The 17303-nt window shown below is 42.0% G+C and overlaps 1 protein-coding gene across 2 annotated transcripts in view; it reads right to left on the bottom strand.

The window, feature by feature from the left end:
* pde4ba (phosphodiesterase 4B, cAMP-specific a) overlaps positions 1–17303 on the bottom strand; it is a 124454-nt gene that overhangs the window by 55548 nt on the left and 51603 nt on the right. For both annotated transcript variants that reach the window (XM_041936049.1, XM_041936050.1), the window contains exons 2-4: positions 3769–3963; positions 1700–1736; positions 1434–1504 (exon numbers count right to left, since the gene is read on the bottom strand). In XM_041936049.1, the coding sequence (XP_041791983.1) occupies positions 1434–1504; positions 1700–1736; positions 3769–3963 (303 nt within the window). The remainder of the gene's footprint in view (positions 1–1433; positions 1505–1699; positions 1737–3768; positions 3964–17303) is intronic.

Raw genomic sequence — 17303 nt, 5'->3', positions numbered from 1 at the left:
GTTCTGCAGATTTGATTACTGGCCCAACGGACATTGATTTGGCCATTTTATTGGCATGTTTTTTTTTAACTGATCCTGCTTAGTGAGTGATAGAAATGTGCATCTCAGTCCTGCGGTGCTGTATACACAAACTGGACTCGTTACTTTCTAAATTCAAAAAGTAGATGTCGTATCACTGCTTTTCAGTAAATGCAAATTAGCAAAAAAAATCCATCGTGGTGGATTTTTATGAACCAGGAGACTTCTTTTTGTAGAGCATGTTGAGCTAGACCTGTCTAATTTTAATCAGCCTTGTTGTGTGAGGGGCGTTTTCGGGCCTTAATTACAACGCCACCATCAGGCTGACTGAGCTCATATTTCTTGGGAAGTATTTGCACATGATTTTCAGTTATTGGGCCAAATTTCATATAAACAGACACAAACTCAGGGTTTGACCCCTAAACAGCTTATGACATGTTCTACAACTAGTATACGAAATATACTGTGAGCATCTTTGAGTTGAAAGTACAATATGGCTTTAATCACACATGGACCCTGCAGATGTATGAAGAACAAACCATGTACTAGTATCAGATTTTCTCTTAGATGTGCATTTAATTTGTTTTTAAACTCAACTTCATTACATGTGAGACACAAATATGACATGCAGGCCACTGACGCAGTGCAGAACAAATGCCGTGGGGATGACAAATACTTTAAATGCATACCAATGAGACGTTCCATCTGTGTGAGTCGCTGTGTTTTTGTGTTTGTGCCTCACCACAACAGAGCATTTCCTTATAGAGCATTTTAATTGACTGACACATATTTGGAAAGCTTCTTTAATTTCTCAAGAGATAGAAGAGGAATGATGGTTCTAAAATTACAATCCCACTTTTATTTTTGGCTCACTGTGGTATTAAGCTACAGTGTTTAAATGTGCACATGCTGTGTTTGTTTGTTTGTGGACTACTTAACTGGCTGGACTGTGAGTGGTGGAAACAGCTGTGGTCTCATCTCAGTCTGTTCAAAGCTCAACACCCCCACCTTGTGGTAAAATAATGAAACTGCAAGCTGAGAGCGCATGATCAGCCTTTTGCCTGTTTTTTTTTTTTTTGTAGCAGTGAAGACACTAGATAAGCAGAGGAGTTTGATGTATTTTCACCTCCTAAAGACTTACATGATGTTTATATGGTTTATCAAATGCATTTTGCACTCGGTCACAAGGGAATCTCAAAACTGAACCCCAAGAGTACGGAAGTGGACTGAGATTTATCATAGTCTTTTGAGCTTCCTATGATGACTCTTAATGAAATATAAAGCTCATGTTTTATTATTAACTGGGTCCTCCTTAGACTGCACCAGAAGTATTTTCCTAGAGTTTGTCAGTGTCAAAGCAGCTCACTGAAGGAAAACAGTCACGGCACATCGCTGGTCTTGATTCCTAAACTTACTTGCTGGAGGCACACTGGACATTGGTCAGTACAGTGAAGTTATTCCTCACACTTCGAAGGCTTGCCAGAACCTATAGAGAAAGAGATTATCACTAGGATCCTTTTTACCATATTTATTTTAAATCCCTTATATTTTCCTTTCTTATCACTTTTTGCCTCCTTGTAACACAGAGTGACATAAACAGTATTCTTTCAGCTCCCACTGGTTACTAAGAATTAGCAGCAATATCAGACTCATTTTTACTTTCAGTCAGTAAGATATTTACCTGAGCAAAAGGCGTTACGATCAGGTCATCACCATGTCTGGAAACACACACACAAAAAGAGAGAGGTGGTCAGAAACACCATGAAATACACACCAAATATCAGGTTTTGCTGTTGCATAAAGGCTATATGCTAAGTGCTTTCTGCCATAGTTAAAAGAAAAGACGTGAAGTAAGAACAATAAGCAGTGGCTACCATGACAGAGGACAGCCTCCTCGCCTTACTATAATTAACTGAAAGAGATCCAGAGAGGGAGAGGAGTATGGGACGATGGTCACAGATCAGAAACAGGAGTCTTCTGTTCCAGGATGTAACCTTGTAAGGCACTGAGCTCTGGCACTAATCTAATTCTGTAAGCTGACACAGGGCAAAACACTGAATTACTCTTCTGTGGGCTTCAAATCATTGTCGTGTTATGCAACATCTGGAGTCATGTAGTGGACTCCTTAAACCCACCCCCAACTACAGAGCTTCATCTTCCACTGGGGGGCAGAGCAGGCTCGACTGAAGCCTGCCGCACACCCAGTGATGTGCTTTGATGGTAAATAACAGCAGGGGAAGTGCAGTCTGAGCATTAGAGCGGCCACCACAATGAGTAAACATCTATTAACTCTGACAACAGAGCCACTTTATATCAATGCTTTATTCAACTTGAATTCATTTTAATCAGGGTGGCTGATAATTCAACATTGCTGTCAACTTCATCGATCCTCCGTGGAAGATTTGTCTTGTAGTCAGATGAAACACAGAACACACAGAATTGAACATAAAACATACTATTAAACATTAATTCTATATTAGAAATACTTAGAGCACATGCTGAAACACATTTTCAATAGTGCACATCAGTGACAGCTTAGCATAGAACCAATTTATGTGGATCGGCATCGTAACTATATGATAATATCGTGACATTGAGTTACACAGTGGCTCCAAGCAAAGCATTTAAAACATTCATAGAAAAATGAGCAGTTTAACACATGTGAGTGTTTCTGATGTCTAACAGTGGCAGAGGCTTCATGGTATTTAACAACATCTACTTCACATTTTTGCCTAAATTCTAAATATCATGAGAGATGTTGATGTAAGAACATCCTTACTCATATTGTGATATTGTGATTAGCATAACTTGTATCACCCAGCTTTAATTCTAGCATACGTCTTCATTAGTCAGTTCATTTAATTTACTGCTTTGCTGAGTCCATAGTCGAGGAAAAAGGATCAAAGACAACATATTGGTGTACAAAAGAAGATCCAGCGTTTACTTCTCAACATGCATGTTACAGTATGTCCAATGTTCTGTCCTGTCTCTGTGTTGTTCATCATTAGACTGTGCTGTGATATGAACATCGTCATAGATGCAAAACACTCAGCAGAACTGAGGAGGAGACGACTGTGCATCTACACACACTGTCATGACTTCTGCTGTAACAGTCACATGGGAGAATAAGTGAGCGAGCAGCTGGAGGAATGAATGAATAAATCTGTTTGTCAAGATGTTTTTACTTCTCTGCACCTAATATTTACATATTCTTGATATTAAAATACTTGATGATACTAAATCTGTGTCTTGATTACTGGTGGGCCAACAGTTTTGCCTCTCAGGCTATATAAAGGCTGTCTGTGCCTTATTGATAAGGCTGCTTGGGCTGTATGCAGGAATACCTGCAGACAGTACTCAGAGATGATGAAACTTCATTTCTTTGGATACAAAACCTAGATTTTTATTCAGTACAGTAAATTTTCTGAACTTTTTCTGATCTGTAGCCAATACAACATCATCTATAAAGTGAACGATATCTACTGAGGAAACTAAAATCATTCTAAGGAGGGAAAGCACAAAAGCCAACGTTATCCCATTTTGCTATTTGTTAGATTGATTTAAATTTCTGTTCATACATTTATAGAAGTTATATGTATTGGGATGTGCCACCTCCCACTGTGTATCTCTGTGTCTCACTCATGTATATAAGTGCTGTGCTGTGCTGTGCTGTGCTGTGCTGTGCTGTGCTGTGCTGTGCTGTGCTGTGCTGTGCTGTGCTGCGTGTGTTTGCATGTGTTTTCTATTTACAGTTCGGAGGCGATGGAGGAGTTTCGTGACATGGACTTGGGTGACAGATCATAGTCGCTGTCGGAGCGGTAGAGGAAGGACTCTCGCCGCTGGTTATGACCGGGGAAGTTAGTGTGGAGGACCAGACCAGAGCCGGGGGAGGCCTGGGGATCCAGGGGGCTGCAGCTGGCAGACGGGCCATTCTCCACATCGAAACTGCAAACACATAAACACAGTTTGTCATGAGCGTGAAGCGTAGAGTAATAAAGCAGAGAGAAGCCAGAGCAGGTTTTTTGGCAGCCTGGAACATAATTAACATGTTGTGGACTCTTTGAGCCTTAGCAGGAAGTGTAAGTCAGCTGTGTTTGCAATTTGCAGTTGCAGATTTCGAGATCACGATTTAATTACTTTGTTATCTCGAGATAACAAATCTCGTTTTCTCGAGATAATGAGACAACTCACGTGAGAAAACAACTTTGATTCGAGATTCAAAAAAAAGTGGACCATGACATACACACACTGCTCCGTTGGGTGTGTTTGGAAGTGTTGAAGCAAATCATACGAAGAATGTTTTCCCTGGTGATTTGATATGAAGGTGTTTACATTACGGCTCTTTTATTGTGAAGGACAGGCCTGCATACAGCGGTCAACTTAAAGCTACAACCAAAAGAACTGTCGCTGGGAGCCAGAAAAGCAACTACCCACACTGGGGGACGTTTGTACGGCGTCATGAAGCAAAAAGGCAAGATATTGATTCAAATTACCCCATTATAACAAGAAAACAAGCTTTGTAAATACCTTGAGATAATGGCATTAAAACAATAATCGTTCTCTGCTTCCTTGCTTTTGGGTTTCCTGTCAAATCATAAAAACTCCATCAAATCCCTCCAACTCTAGTTCTGATAACATTTTGTTTTCAGTATCGTGCACGTGGACCTGGGTAGATTTCACTGACTGGGAGATAAGCTGCAGTCACACGCTCTCACATAATTATGTACAGCAGACGCACACGTACATGAATAGACTTGACATGACCGGGCCAGACAGGGCAGGGTGACACGCGAGAGTGCACAGCGTTCATTCACTGATGGAAACGAGGTTCCTGTGCTGTGAGCAGGAGACAGTGGAGGAATGAGGGAGGGAGGTGGGTGGATGTCTTTGAGATCATGAGAGAGGAGGAGGAGGAGGAGGAGGAGGAGGCTGTATGGCTGCGGTGCATCTTCCCAGAGACCGCTCTTCAAACAAACATGTGGCTTCCATGCATTTCCACTGTATTTGAGCTGTTGCAAGTCGCTCTCTTTCATGACTTTGTTCTGCCTCGATGGCCGTCACTTCCCCTCCTGTATAGTAAACACACACCAGCAGCGAGGCCGCTGGTTACACGACAAACTTCAAGCCCGTCCCCACCTCAAATTTGTTTTGCTTTAACGTTTCTTCATTTTGATGTGCGACCTTCACTGTGCTGACGTACGTGCGGGGTTTGTTTTCACATTCATCTGCCGAAGGCGGAATGTTGCTCTGTGCTCACCTGAAATCAGAGTTTAAAACGTGACTTTCAGCAGAAGTCTGAACACCGCATGTGTCGCTATATGCAGCTTACAAGTTAAAGTTAAAGTTTAATTGGTTCAAGACTCATTCAAAGTATTTTTAGATTAAACATGTCCTGGAGAGGATCTTTTTTTAAACACAACAATTACTGAAAAGTATTTATTTATGATGGTTTTCTAAGAAAATATCCAGCGTCTGTGGGAAGGTCATACCGCTGTTCTTTCGCTGCGGAGTGTTCAGTTGTATTGTGTATTTTTCTTGTATCACTGCTCTGCTCGGCTCCTCCTCTGTTTATTATAATCAAATCTGGAATGGAAAACCCATCAGTTTGTCTATTCAAGGAGATGTTCCAAAGGAAAAACCTACAAGACAATATGTAAAAGCTCCCATGAACTGGCTGCTGCAGGCTCTTAAACTGTGATACAGAGTTGCTTCATGTATGGTCCATGTTACATTCCACTACACATGGATGGTGTGCTTTGGTACAGGCCTCTGTGTCAACTCATTAATACAACCACTGAAGCATTTGTAGCACATATAGGGATGGACGGGCGGGAACGCTGATGAACGGGGTGTCTCTTTTCACACAAATGATGGGAAACTGGGTCTTAACAAAAACAAAACCATGTATTACATCAGAGCTACAATCTGCACAAATGAAAGCAGACAGGATGACGCAGTGTGAGTCAACTTAAGACGTGTGGCAATTTTCAAAACAGTAGATGCAAACTGCTTTGTAGAAGGGATAAAAACGAAACAGCAAAATCTGAAGTTAATTAGACCAAGATTAATGTGGAACTTACGGCAGTTTTTAGATGCTTCTTCAAAACGTGCAGCGTTCGGCCTTTGGCTTTCAGCCTCGACCTTGAAACAGCCAAAAGTTCCTGCTCTGAAAAAACAAGCTCCTCCCAGCGGACACCACCCTCTGCGTTGCTTATGTGGGTTAAGTTGGCGTAATGTGTGATCCACATGTTGTGTTCTACAGAGCGAGAAGGTTGTAAAATGATGTGTCAGCTAAAACATGACTCAAATTTGTGGCGCCTACATTCAAGCGTGACATGCTAACACGAAGAGTCGTGTCTCCAAGAAATGACCTTTATATACAGCCAATCTGCAACAGCAAAAACGCAATGCAGACAGAATCATGTTTTCTATCAACAAGCTTTTGTATGGTTATGTTTCGCCACTGACAGCTGGTGACAGTGAGGCATAATAACATTTAACCTAAACATCATTTGAATTGTGGATACATGGACTCCACAGGAAACAGTCTGGAAAGGCTTCTTAAATGAGGCAGAAATTAAACAAAGAAAAAAGGAGGGAAGCTGTCAAACAGAAAGTTTAATATGATAAATATGTGCATACATGGCACGCAACGCGTTTCAAGCTTGGTGTTCTTTCTGCCTGAGGAGGAGGCAGCTCCCCTCCTTTTTCTGAGAATCATGACGTGGCACCACGATTCAAGCATTTTCTACGCAACACTTCCTGTTCAATTTTCTGTCTCTAAACATGTGGCTGTGACGCACTGAAATGTGGTAAGGTAAATGAAAGGTGTGTGTGTGTGTGTGTGTGCATGTGTGCGTGTGTGCCTTCAACATGCATACGCATGCATGCCTGCACTATGCACCATGCACTGAACGCTTGACTGCTCTGCCCTCGGGTCAATCCGCTGCTTTGTGTGTTGTGATCACGTGTGGAGACGACTAATTCTGGAGCCAGCGCGGGCGAGTCTACTCATCCACGACGCACACATCTCACAACTGTCCGATCTTTTTCCCTCATCCTCTGCAAAAGAGCCTCGCGTTCACTTTGCTGATGAAGAGGACAGTGCCAAGGAAAGCCTCGAAGACCCATTAAGAAAGCAGAGACCCTTAGTCTTTGTCTTTTTCACCAAGTCTGGTCTTTAGGTGTTTATGTCTCCATGCAGAGATAAGAGAATGACAATATAGATGAGACAAATGATACAGAACGTTTCCAGCCTCAAAATCATAAGCACATGGTCAGCAGTGGAAGAAATATTCAGACCCTTCACTCAAGTAACAAATACATACTGATATATTATTATATGTTATCTTAACGGATTACTGTAATTGATGCATTCATGTGGAAATACATTCCATCTACTTTCGATGCAGGTGGAAATCAGTAGTAAGGCATCATATTTTATAAGATCATCATACATTTTGTATGCAAAATCTCAGTCTGTCAAAGTAACCAGCTGCCGGATAAATGGAGTAAAAAGTACATTTCCTTCCAGATGGAGGTGAAGCAGGAGACTGAAATACTCAAGTAAAGCCCAGGACCACGTGTTGTTCCACTGCGAGACAAACGCATCAGCTCGGAGCTGAGTCACATCCTCATCAGAGTCTTAGTAGTCATGGGTACAGGTGTTATGACGGTGCTTTGTGCTGTCACGAGAAGCCCAACCGGATGACGAATGAAGTGGATGGCTCTATCACAGCCCCCCCCCCCACCCAGAGCAGAGCGGGCTGATGACTGCTGTGTTATGTAACAAATAACACACAATGATGTCCAAGTATGAGAATGAGAGAAGCTTCATGCTGAGATTTTATCTACGTCAAGTCCATTGTTTTCAGTACCAGGACGACCCTGAGTGCATTATTACACTAATTCCTACAATGGTCACTTAACAAGCAAGTCGAGGAAGACAGAGTTTTAAAATTTGCCTGGGGTCAGGGCTGAAACTAATAACGATTTTCATCATCAACTAACTGGTCAATCATTTGCTTTTTGAAATATCAGAAAAAAGAGAAAGCTGCGTATCAAAGTTTGTGATAGACAAGGACACATTATCAAATGACTTGTCTTCTTTGACTAACAGACCGAACACATAAACACACCCGTTTATTTCCATTTTTTATTACTGTGCATTCTGAACAATGTTTCGACGGCAACGTTTGCGCGAACAAAATTGAAGAATAAACATCTGAATCAGTTAAATACGCAGTCATGCCACAGAGACGGATGCCATGGGAGCGAGAAATCCTTGAGCAGTGCTGTGGTTTAAAGACGTCTGGGAACCGCTTCACTACAGAACGGTATATGGTCGCAGAGCAGAGGAGCATGTCGACTTACAGCACATGCAAATGTTTTCACTAATTATTCCTCATTTAAAAATAGAACCAGCAAGCGATTAAAATGAGTTGCAATACTGCAAACAAAGATTGTCATGTTGAGAAGTTAAACAGTTAAACACAGACAGTCTTATGACTCTCTTGTGACTGTCTGGGCGGCTGATGCCAATGTTTGGGTCTAGTTTGGTCCCCAGGTGCCACTGACTGCACCCCCTGGCTAGCACAGTCCCATTAGACCGTGGAGAAAATAGCTGCTAATAGCTCCAACTATTTGAACGTCATTCCTGACCCTAACCCTCTGGAGGAAGTGTAAAGGAATACATCAACAACATCAAAGGTCCAGTAGCTTTTCTGACCTTTCGTCTCGGTCTGCAGCTCTGTTTGCTGAAGGAAGCCTGTGAGACGCAGCTGGAAGCTCCAAAAAAGCGACTAAGTAGACCTCTGAGCTTTGACAGTCAGTACATATGTATGTTTAAGTATGGTTACACGCTAAAAAAGAAAAAAAAAAGCTTATCTAACTGCTCTGTAATGGTCTCCAGTAATTACTGAAAGGAGAAAAATAAGCACATTTATCTTCTGGCTGTGTTTTTACTCTGGTCTACTTAACAGGACAAAGAAGGGATATCCAAGAATTTAGCAGTCGAAAAACAACACAAAGACAGACCTTGGGAACAAAGGCCCTTTTCTATGAAGTGGGGTGTCCTGGTGGTTTAGTGGATTAGTGCATTTGTCTGGGAAACAAATTCTCACTCATACCAGTCCCCCCTGCTTTCCCTTTGAAGTTCATGTCCAGAGCAGCGCGGACACGCAGACACATACGAATGTATAAATGTAAGATTCAGCGCCTTGCTCTGTTGACCGGAAACATGCCTTCTGTTCAGAGACAGGACGAGAACAAGGACTGTTCGCTCAACCTGCTGAGAGATCAAGACCACCAGAGGCCAAATGCTTTATTGCAATTATGAGCTTCCAAGGTGGACGGAAACTAAGAAGTCAGACTAGCGTGAGAGTGTGTGAACGGGGGTTGAAATGGCTCAAACCGTCACTGATCACATTGAATCCTGGGAATTCCTCTGCATCTTTTTTCAGCTATTCGTGATCATTATGGTGTGTTGTTTCGGGTGAAGCAGCATGTCTTTGCCGTTATGTTTCTCTAAAGCAATCAGGAAGTGCTCCCTCTGACCCTAAAGTGATTTGCTATGATGACATGACATTCCTTTCCCATGATCCAGCAGCATCTGTCTGACAGATAAGCACACTGACTGACTGACGGCCAAACGATGACAGGCTTAGTGACGTTTATTTGTTAATTTCACTGCGTCCCCATTAGCTTCGGCAGTAGCAGGTGCTACTGATAATGAGTGGGATAGTATGTATGTGTTTGGCCAGAGTACATAAGATCAGGTATAGTAGAAATATAGCACTCCTCGTGAAAACAAGCTGATTGAATGTAATGTGGCTTCAACCGAGAGCCAAGACAGTCTGCAATGCATGCAGTATCCATACATACACACAGTATTTATACATACACACAGTAACCATGTTCCTATATTCTACAGTATTAACAAGAACAAATCTAGCAGCCTAATTGTAATACCAAGTCAAGAAAAGGCATTTGCAAAGCTTTATTTTAAAGTTTTTCCCCTTCGGAAAAAAATGTAACATAACAGAGAGTAAAAGTTAAGTACTAAGAGGATTTTCTTGGAAGAACAGCTCCGTTTAAAAGTCACGTAAATACTTTTCAGCATTCATTCATTATTGGAAACTTTATCCTTCATATATGCTGCGTGACATACTTGCATGTAGACAAATTGCACAGTTGTGCTCGTTCAGCTGACCTGCTGTGCGCTGACTAGAGGAAGGAGTGAATTCATTTCAACTTCAATCACAGTCAGACTGCCTAGTTCTTTCCAGGAAACTTCCAAGGAAATTATTTTTGATAATTATCAATTACCAAGCGGCTAAAAGCAGAGACCAAGCTGAAAACATCCGGTAACAGAAAGTGAAGATTCCAGAGGAGGTTGGAAAGATCAGTGACAAATACTGTATCTCTTATTTCCTGGGAAATGACTCCACTTCCCAGCTCTAAGACAATGGTGTTGTTTCAGGTAGCCCTCACCAGTAGACGCACACTGAGCCTCATTTACTGGTAGAGTGGGACAACTCAGTATCCTGCCTGCTGATTCATGTGACCGTCGGTGTGTGAGGACCGATATGACTGTTTCACCCCCTGTGGGATACAGTATTGCTGAGATGATTCGGATTATATTCATATTATTTTCAGGGGCGATTCATCTGCAGATGATTTTGTTGACTAATTGTTTTGTGTATCAGAAGATAGTGAAAAACGGCCTGCACAATTTCCCACAGCTCAACATGACACGTTGAAATGTAATGTTACATCTGACAACAGCCCAAGAATCCAAAGCTGTTTGGTTTACGATCACGTATGACAAGCAATGCCTCAAACTGTCACATTTAAGAAGCTGGAAACAGCAAATGTTGGCCTTTTTTGGTTAAAGATTCAAGATTTCTTAATTGTCATTGAGCATGACATGACAACCCCCATGTTAGAAACAGATAATAAGAAAGATAAGAAAGATTAGAAAGGATAAAATTAAGATTACTACAATAAAATAAACCAACATGCAATAAAAATATTCGTAAATGCAATGCAGTTTAGGTAAAATAATTATTTTACTTAAACTGCTGTCTTTAACTTAAGGACTCAAAAAATCGAAACATTAGAGGGCGTTCTTGTCGTCATCATTGTGAAACATCCTACATCATGACCACCGCTCACCTGAGCAAGTTGAAACACACACACAAAAAAAAGAGACAACTACAACTCAAATGTGGCCACAGCCTGAAGAAGAAACAGATACTTGTGCTGTGGAAACATGAGTGTCACAGACAGAGAGAGCATTCTTATACTTTGAATTAATCTTTTCCTTCCTGTGTGTTATGGTGAGGGGGAAACCAGTGACCATTTGTCTGTCGGGTTGTGCAAACAGAGGTGCCATGGTAACACCTCCTGTTTGTCCTGGTGCTAGCCGAGGTTTAAACATCATTTCTGCAACACACACTTGAATTGCATATTGCTCTGTTATTAAATGAGCAATTCTGCTAATGTTAACAATCTTGTGGCTTGAAAAGCTGTAGATAAAAGCCATCTGTTCCACTACATCATCTGCAGAACTGTTTGTCAAAACGTATTAGAGACAAACATTTTCCAGCAATCCTTGCAAAAGCTTGGGAGGGAGGAAAGAAATGGAGACGAGCAGCGGCTCCTGAAAAGACCTCTCTGTCCGGCCGGCTCCGTGAGATGTGCCAGAGCTCTGAAATGCCCCAGAAGGACGACGAGCTGATTGAGCGATCCCATCAGACCGAGCAAAAATAGCAGCAAATTTTATGCTCCAGAAGACCACAGTAATATTTCCCAACATAGCTGAAAATACGCAGGTTATTTAGACGAGCTCAGACATTTCCCAACACGTAAAGTTAGAGAACTCTACCGGAGGAACGGGAGCAGCTGTGATGAGCGAGGACTCTAATCTGAAGGCTAAAGGGCGTTCATGTCGTCAGGGCTGTCAAACACTGATCTTCTACCTTTACTCACAGTGATGAGGGATGTTTAAAGCCGCTCAGCGCCTGATTCATTTCAAGTGATGCGATGTGAAGATGTTGCGTCACCGCGAACACTTGGTTCGCGCGCCATCTAAACACAAACCACTCGGAAAATTGATTATACAATTATGAAATGATCAACACTACAAATGCTCAGCGTCAGATTTCCCCCACTGATGCACGACCGCCACAACAGCCGGATGTGTTGTGCGTGATCAGAGTTCCCCTCTCATCACTATGTTACGATGTCTTTGCTAGACGTGTGTTACTAAAAAAGCTGCACATTATGAGGCCTTTCTTTAACTTCAAAAAAAGTTTTTTTATTCAGTTCAATTCAGTTAAAATTTGCTCTATATTTCGATGGAAAGCTTCAGTATCAATCGTCTCTGCCAGCATCAGAAACTTGTAGGGGAAAGGACAGGAAGCATGAGCTGACCAATCACAGCTCCTTCTGCTCCCATGTGGTTTCTCTGTGGTACTGATGTGACGCGAGGTCACATTTTGAGGAGGCTGCGATGCTCAGAAGCTTCATCGTAAACCCTTAACGCAAGACTACAAATGCAACTAAACAACGGACAGTCCACTTTACATTTTGTTAACCCAACATGGCAAGATTTATTTTGAAGTTCCACCAACTGTGAAAATTGTATTGAAGCCTGTATTCTTCGATGAGGAATCTATTCTCCTGCCCTGCAAACATGAATCAACAGAAATGTGACCATAATTCAAATTTATAATGACAGGCATCACGTTATCAAGTTAAAACCACGCTGCCTTTTGTAATCTGCGACCAAAAACAGAAATAAACTGGAACCCAGTGGGACACAGCACTTATTAATAGAAATTAGGGCACCAACGTAATCAGGACTTGCGCCAAATCATACAATTATACACACACAAAGTCATCTAGCAGATGCTCTCGCTAGAAATCATTTACAGTCTAAATACACAGCCACATGTCACATGATTTCAGAGCGGAACAGGCCAAAAGGTGTGATGACGATGGTGATGATGGTGGAACAGAGGCTTTGTTTGTGTGTGTGTGTGTGTGTGCATGTAAGAGGGTGGGCGAAGTGAGAAATAATGCATAGCAGAGGGAGACAGAGTGGCGGACACTTGTTTAAAATGAAAGAGGAACTGAGCTGAGAGGACGACGAAGAGAATATGAAACAGCCGAGAGAGTGAAGAACAGGTAAAAGACTCAGCAGGACATTCCTGCGCTGGCATCTCTTTTCCATTCCATTCCCTGGTCTGCACAGTCACAGGCTCTGGCTTCTCCACGTCCAACTCCAGTCATCATAACTTTCTCTTCAGAAAAAACTACTTATTTTAGGAAGTAGTGGAAAGTAATGCACTGTGTACTTCTGCTCATCCATTTCATAGGGAAACACTGTGATACACTTTAGTCATCTGACAGCTGGAGTTATTGATTATTTTTCAGGTATAGATAGATACATCGAAAATATGTGACCAACATATAAAATACAATGATTTAACCCAGTGGTTTCTAAATGTTTTGGCTTGTAAAAAGAATGGATGTAAGCTTTTGAAAAAATGACTTGATTTATTACCTCAGTAAACAATTTCCTAATGAGTTTATGTTTCAGTCACTAGTGTCAATACAGCATGATGTTCATTTCATAAATGAAGGTCCCATAAAGACTAACAAAGACAATAAAGCAGGGAATGCTTTGTGGTGTGGCTACCTCACTACCATGTCCTCGTGTTCTCAGTCAGATCCAATCAGAAGAGAGCGAATCCTCCCCAGATCCAACATTTCATCCAAATACGGTCACGTCTGGCTCCAAAAATCCAACATGGCAGTGGCCATCGCGCTGATGCTCAACTAGCGGGATAGAAGATCAAGATAAACCCCTCAGGTTTATCTTGTGAGTCTGAAAGGGGACCTGACCTCCAGCTTGGGAACAACTGGACTGAACTTTATAGAGCAGTGGTCCCCAACCTTTTCTGTACCATGGCCCAGTTTAATGTCTGACAATAATTTCACGGCCAAGTCTAAAGGTGTAGCAGATAAAAACAAAATAAAATGATAAGATCGGCATTAAAAACTGTGGTATTTTCTCTTTAATAATAATAATAACAATAATAATGAACGTAAATCCACTTTTTAATCATGTCAAGAGGACCTGGCTGCAGACTGGCACTGTCAGGCACTACCTGTTTTTCAAATTATGTGAAAAAACAAAATAATGGAAATTATTTTTTCTTTCTGTGCGGCACAGTACCAAATGACCCACGGGTTGGGGATCAATGTTATAGAGGATATTTACTGTAAAGTAGCTCCACCACAACTAGCTACGGCAGTAGAATGCTCTTTATCCACTGATGCATCAGCATTAGCTGCAAATATCTAACACTCTAAGTAATAATAATAAACACAGAGGCCATTTTTCTGCACATCAAATAATTTTACTTTCGATACTATCACTGCTTTTACTTCAGTATGAGTTTCAATGCAGGACTTTTACTTGTAATGGAGTATTTTTATATTGATGTACTGGCACTTTTACATAATGTAAAGAAATGATGACTTTTTCCAACACTGTAGATACCATATTTAGTTTTCGCTCTTGTTACCGTCATCCTAACCCTTACCATCCTCCTCCCAATCATCCTCACCAGTCACCATCTTCATCATCCTTGTGATCCTCCCAGCCATCGCTGCTATCATTTGTTATCATCCTCGTCATTATCTCAATTGAAATAATCACCATCATCATCGTCAAACCCACTTCCCAGACACGGCGGCAAGTTTCAACTTTGGCGAGTCACTCAGAAATCAAACGGCCCGACCACATAACCGCAGCCGACCTACAAGTCCTCGCCACATTCTTCTGTGTATCCATCTCCATAACAACATGTTATACTGTAAGGAAAGCGCACTGCAAATAAAATACTGCTGAACCACAAACTCTACAACACAGTGCTGCGCCCCACCCATGGGCAAGCAAGCACAAAACACTGTTATTCAAAGTCCTGCAGTGGGAAGGAAAGTGGATCACCAAAGTAAAAGGAAGCTGACAGCTATTTAACATACAACAAAATAAAAGACGCAGCTGAAGCGCCGCCTCAGGGTCAGTTTTGTTTCCTTTAATTATACATAGTGTCGGATTGAAAATTCTTGCAGTTTCAAACAGATCTGGGTGATATTTTGAGGCAGCTTAGGGCTCTTTTTTCCCAACAGCTGTGACTGAAAAACATTGTTTTTCGTGTGTTTGTGTTGTGACTAATTATAATCACGTTACAGGCGGTGCTGCTCTTCTCCTTTGCCCTAAAAAGGCTCGCTGTGCAGCGCACCACTCACGCAGCAGCGTTTGAAATCTCAACCAATGTTTAAAAAAAAGCTGTTTTCAGGAAATTATTACTAATTAGTTCCTCCTCACTTGTGAATTGATGTTGGTCCGAGGTGATCTGAGGTAACTTTGTCCTGATGAGTGGCGAAATAAAAAGGAACCCAAGACCCTGGAAAAGCCTCTGTACAGATAAAAGGAGGTGGGGTCTTTGTTAGTGTACCATAGGAATCCGGGTCACTGTCCAAACATTTGGTTAAGCCCATCTCTCCAGGAGATTATCAGTCCTAGCCGGACATGTGAGAAACTCTCCCTGGCACACATACAGTATATATAGGCTAATTCATGCACAACCACATACTATAGAGGGTGCAGGACAGCTGCATGTGTGTCAATATGTTGCAGGCTATGTACAAACAAAAGCACATGCATTTACAGCGTACACAAAAGTGTGAGGAAGCGGTCATGGAGTAACAACCCCCCGGCGCTCACGCGGCCTCGTCTACCTGTCTAATGACTCAAACATGCAGCACAGTACACCATCTGTGTACTTCTGCTTTCTACAGTATAGTCCAGTACTTTCCACAGGAAACCCTCAGTCACAGCGGTGGAGCCCACCCAACCAGAGGTGGATGCAGGACGTCTCCAGAGCTCAACGTCTCCACGCTTCCATGGCCACAAGTCTGCCGCCGGGGCTGTTTTGTTTCAAAGGATTAAAGAAACAAAGATTCTGCAAAGATTTTCACAAACTGCCGTAAACTGCTGTTTGTTGTAGGATGTCCATTAAAACCTTGCAGCAGTCCAAAGCAGCAGCCTGTTGTGTCTCCAGCTGAGTCAAAATACCCACAGTCCTCCCGGGGTGAGACCCAGCCCAGTTCTGCACACTGGCTTATTTCTTCCTTGACTCAAAGATGGAAGAGAAAGCCTGCAATCAATGTCTGCATCAGTGTTGGTTATATCTAACTTCCTTTCCTGCTTATTGTCATTCTTAGAAACGGCTGTTTATCAAAAGCAACCTGTGTGTGATGGTGCGTCACAGCGTTTAAAGACGTACTGAGGGCCTTATGACAGGTGGAAATCAAATCGAGGCACAGACCTCATGAATTCAGGATTATTTATGCAGGAAAAACAGCTCAGACATCAAACATATCAGTCTGAGAATAATGCATTTTAGCTGTAATGATGAGGTCATGTGACCCTGTTAAATAAAAGGACTATGCAGCATCCTGGATTTTCTGCTGGCTGACCAGTCTCTCAACAGTGTTAGTTGAAATGTCAGACACAACATCAGCGCCGGGCCAGCTCATCCAGTCTGCCAAAACTCTCAGTCTTTCTCAGCTCATTTTCCTCCCCGATGCCCGCCGTACGCATGCTGCTGTAAGGACGATAACATCAAAGATATTTTTAAATGCTACAACAACAACTGCATCACATTCTTGAAGCGTCAGTTCGCCTAAATTACAAAGAGTGTCGAGCCACGCAGCGAGCTTTGGTTTGGCGATGCTTCGTTGCTTCGAGAGTAAAGCAGGAGAATATCTTTGTTTGTACTTGAGGCGAGCTGACCTTTGAAACAATATGAAACATTTAAATCGCCGGGTCGGTTCCCAGCCTTTTTGGCCTACGACAGCCAGCCCTCGCTGCAGGTTGTGTGCTGATGTTCTCGTCTCAGATTGTTTCTAAGTAACTTAAAACTTTCCAGTATTTCACAAGAAGAATACGATTAGAGGAAACTCAACAGACTAATCACAGAAATGTTTTTTTTCTTCTTTCTTAGCTTGTTAATCACCTTGCTACTCCTCTCGAAGTTGGAAACACTGTTTCAGGTAAATGTGTTGACCCTGCTAGTCAAACCCAGTAATGACGATGTAGAGAGAGTATTACTGGAGAACTAATGAAGTCAGACAAGAAATCCTGCTTGGCAACAAAGTCAAATTTACCAGAGTTGCTAACGGCTGCGACGATTGTGGACCCTTCA

The sequence above is a fragment of the Chelmon rostratus genome, chromosome 4, assembly GCF_017976325.1.
Source record: "Chelmon rostratus isolate fCheRos1 chromosome 4, fCheRos1.pri, whole genome shotgun sequence".
Taxonomy (NCBI): domain Eukaryota; kingdom Metazoa; phylum Chordata; class Actinopteri; order Chaetodontiformes; family Chaetodontidae; genus Chelmon; species Chelmon rostratus.
Note: the sequence above shows the minus strand (reverse complement) of the source record. Positions and strands in the feature narration are given on the sequence as shown.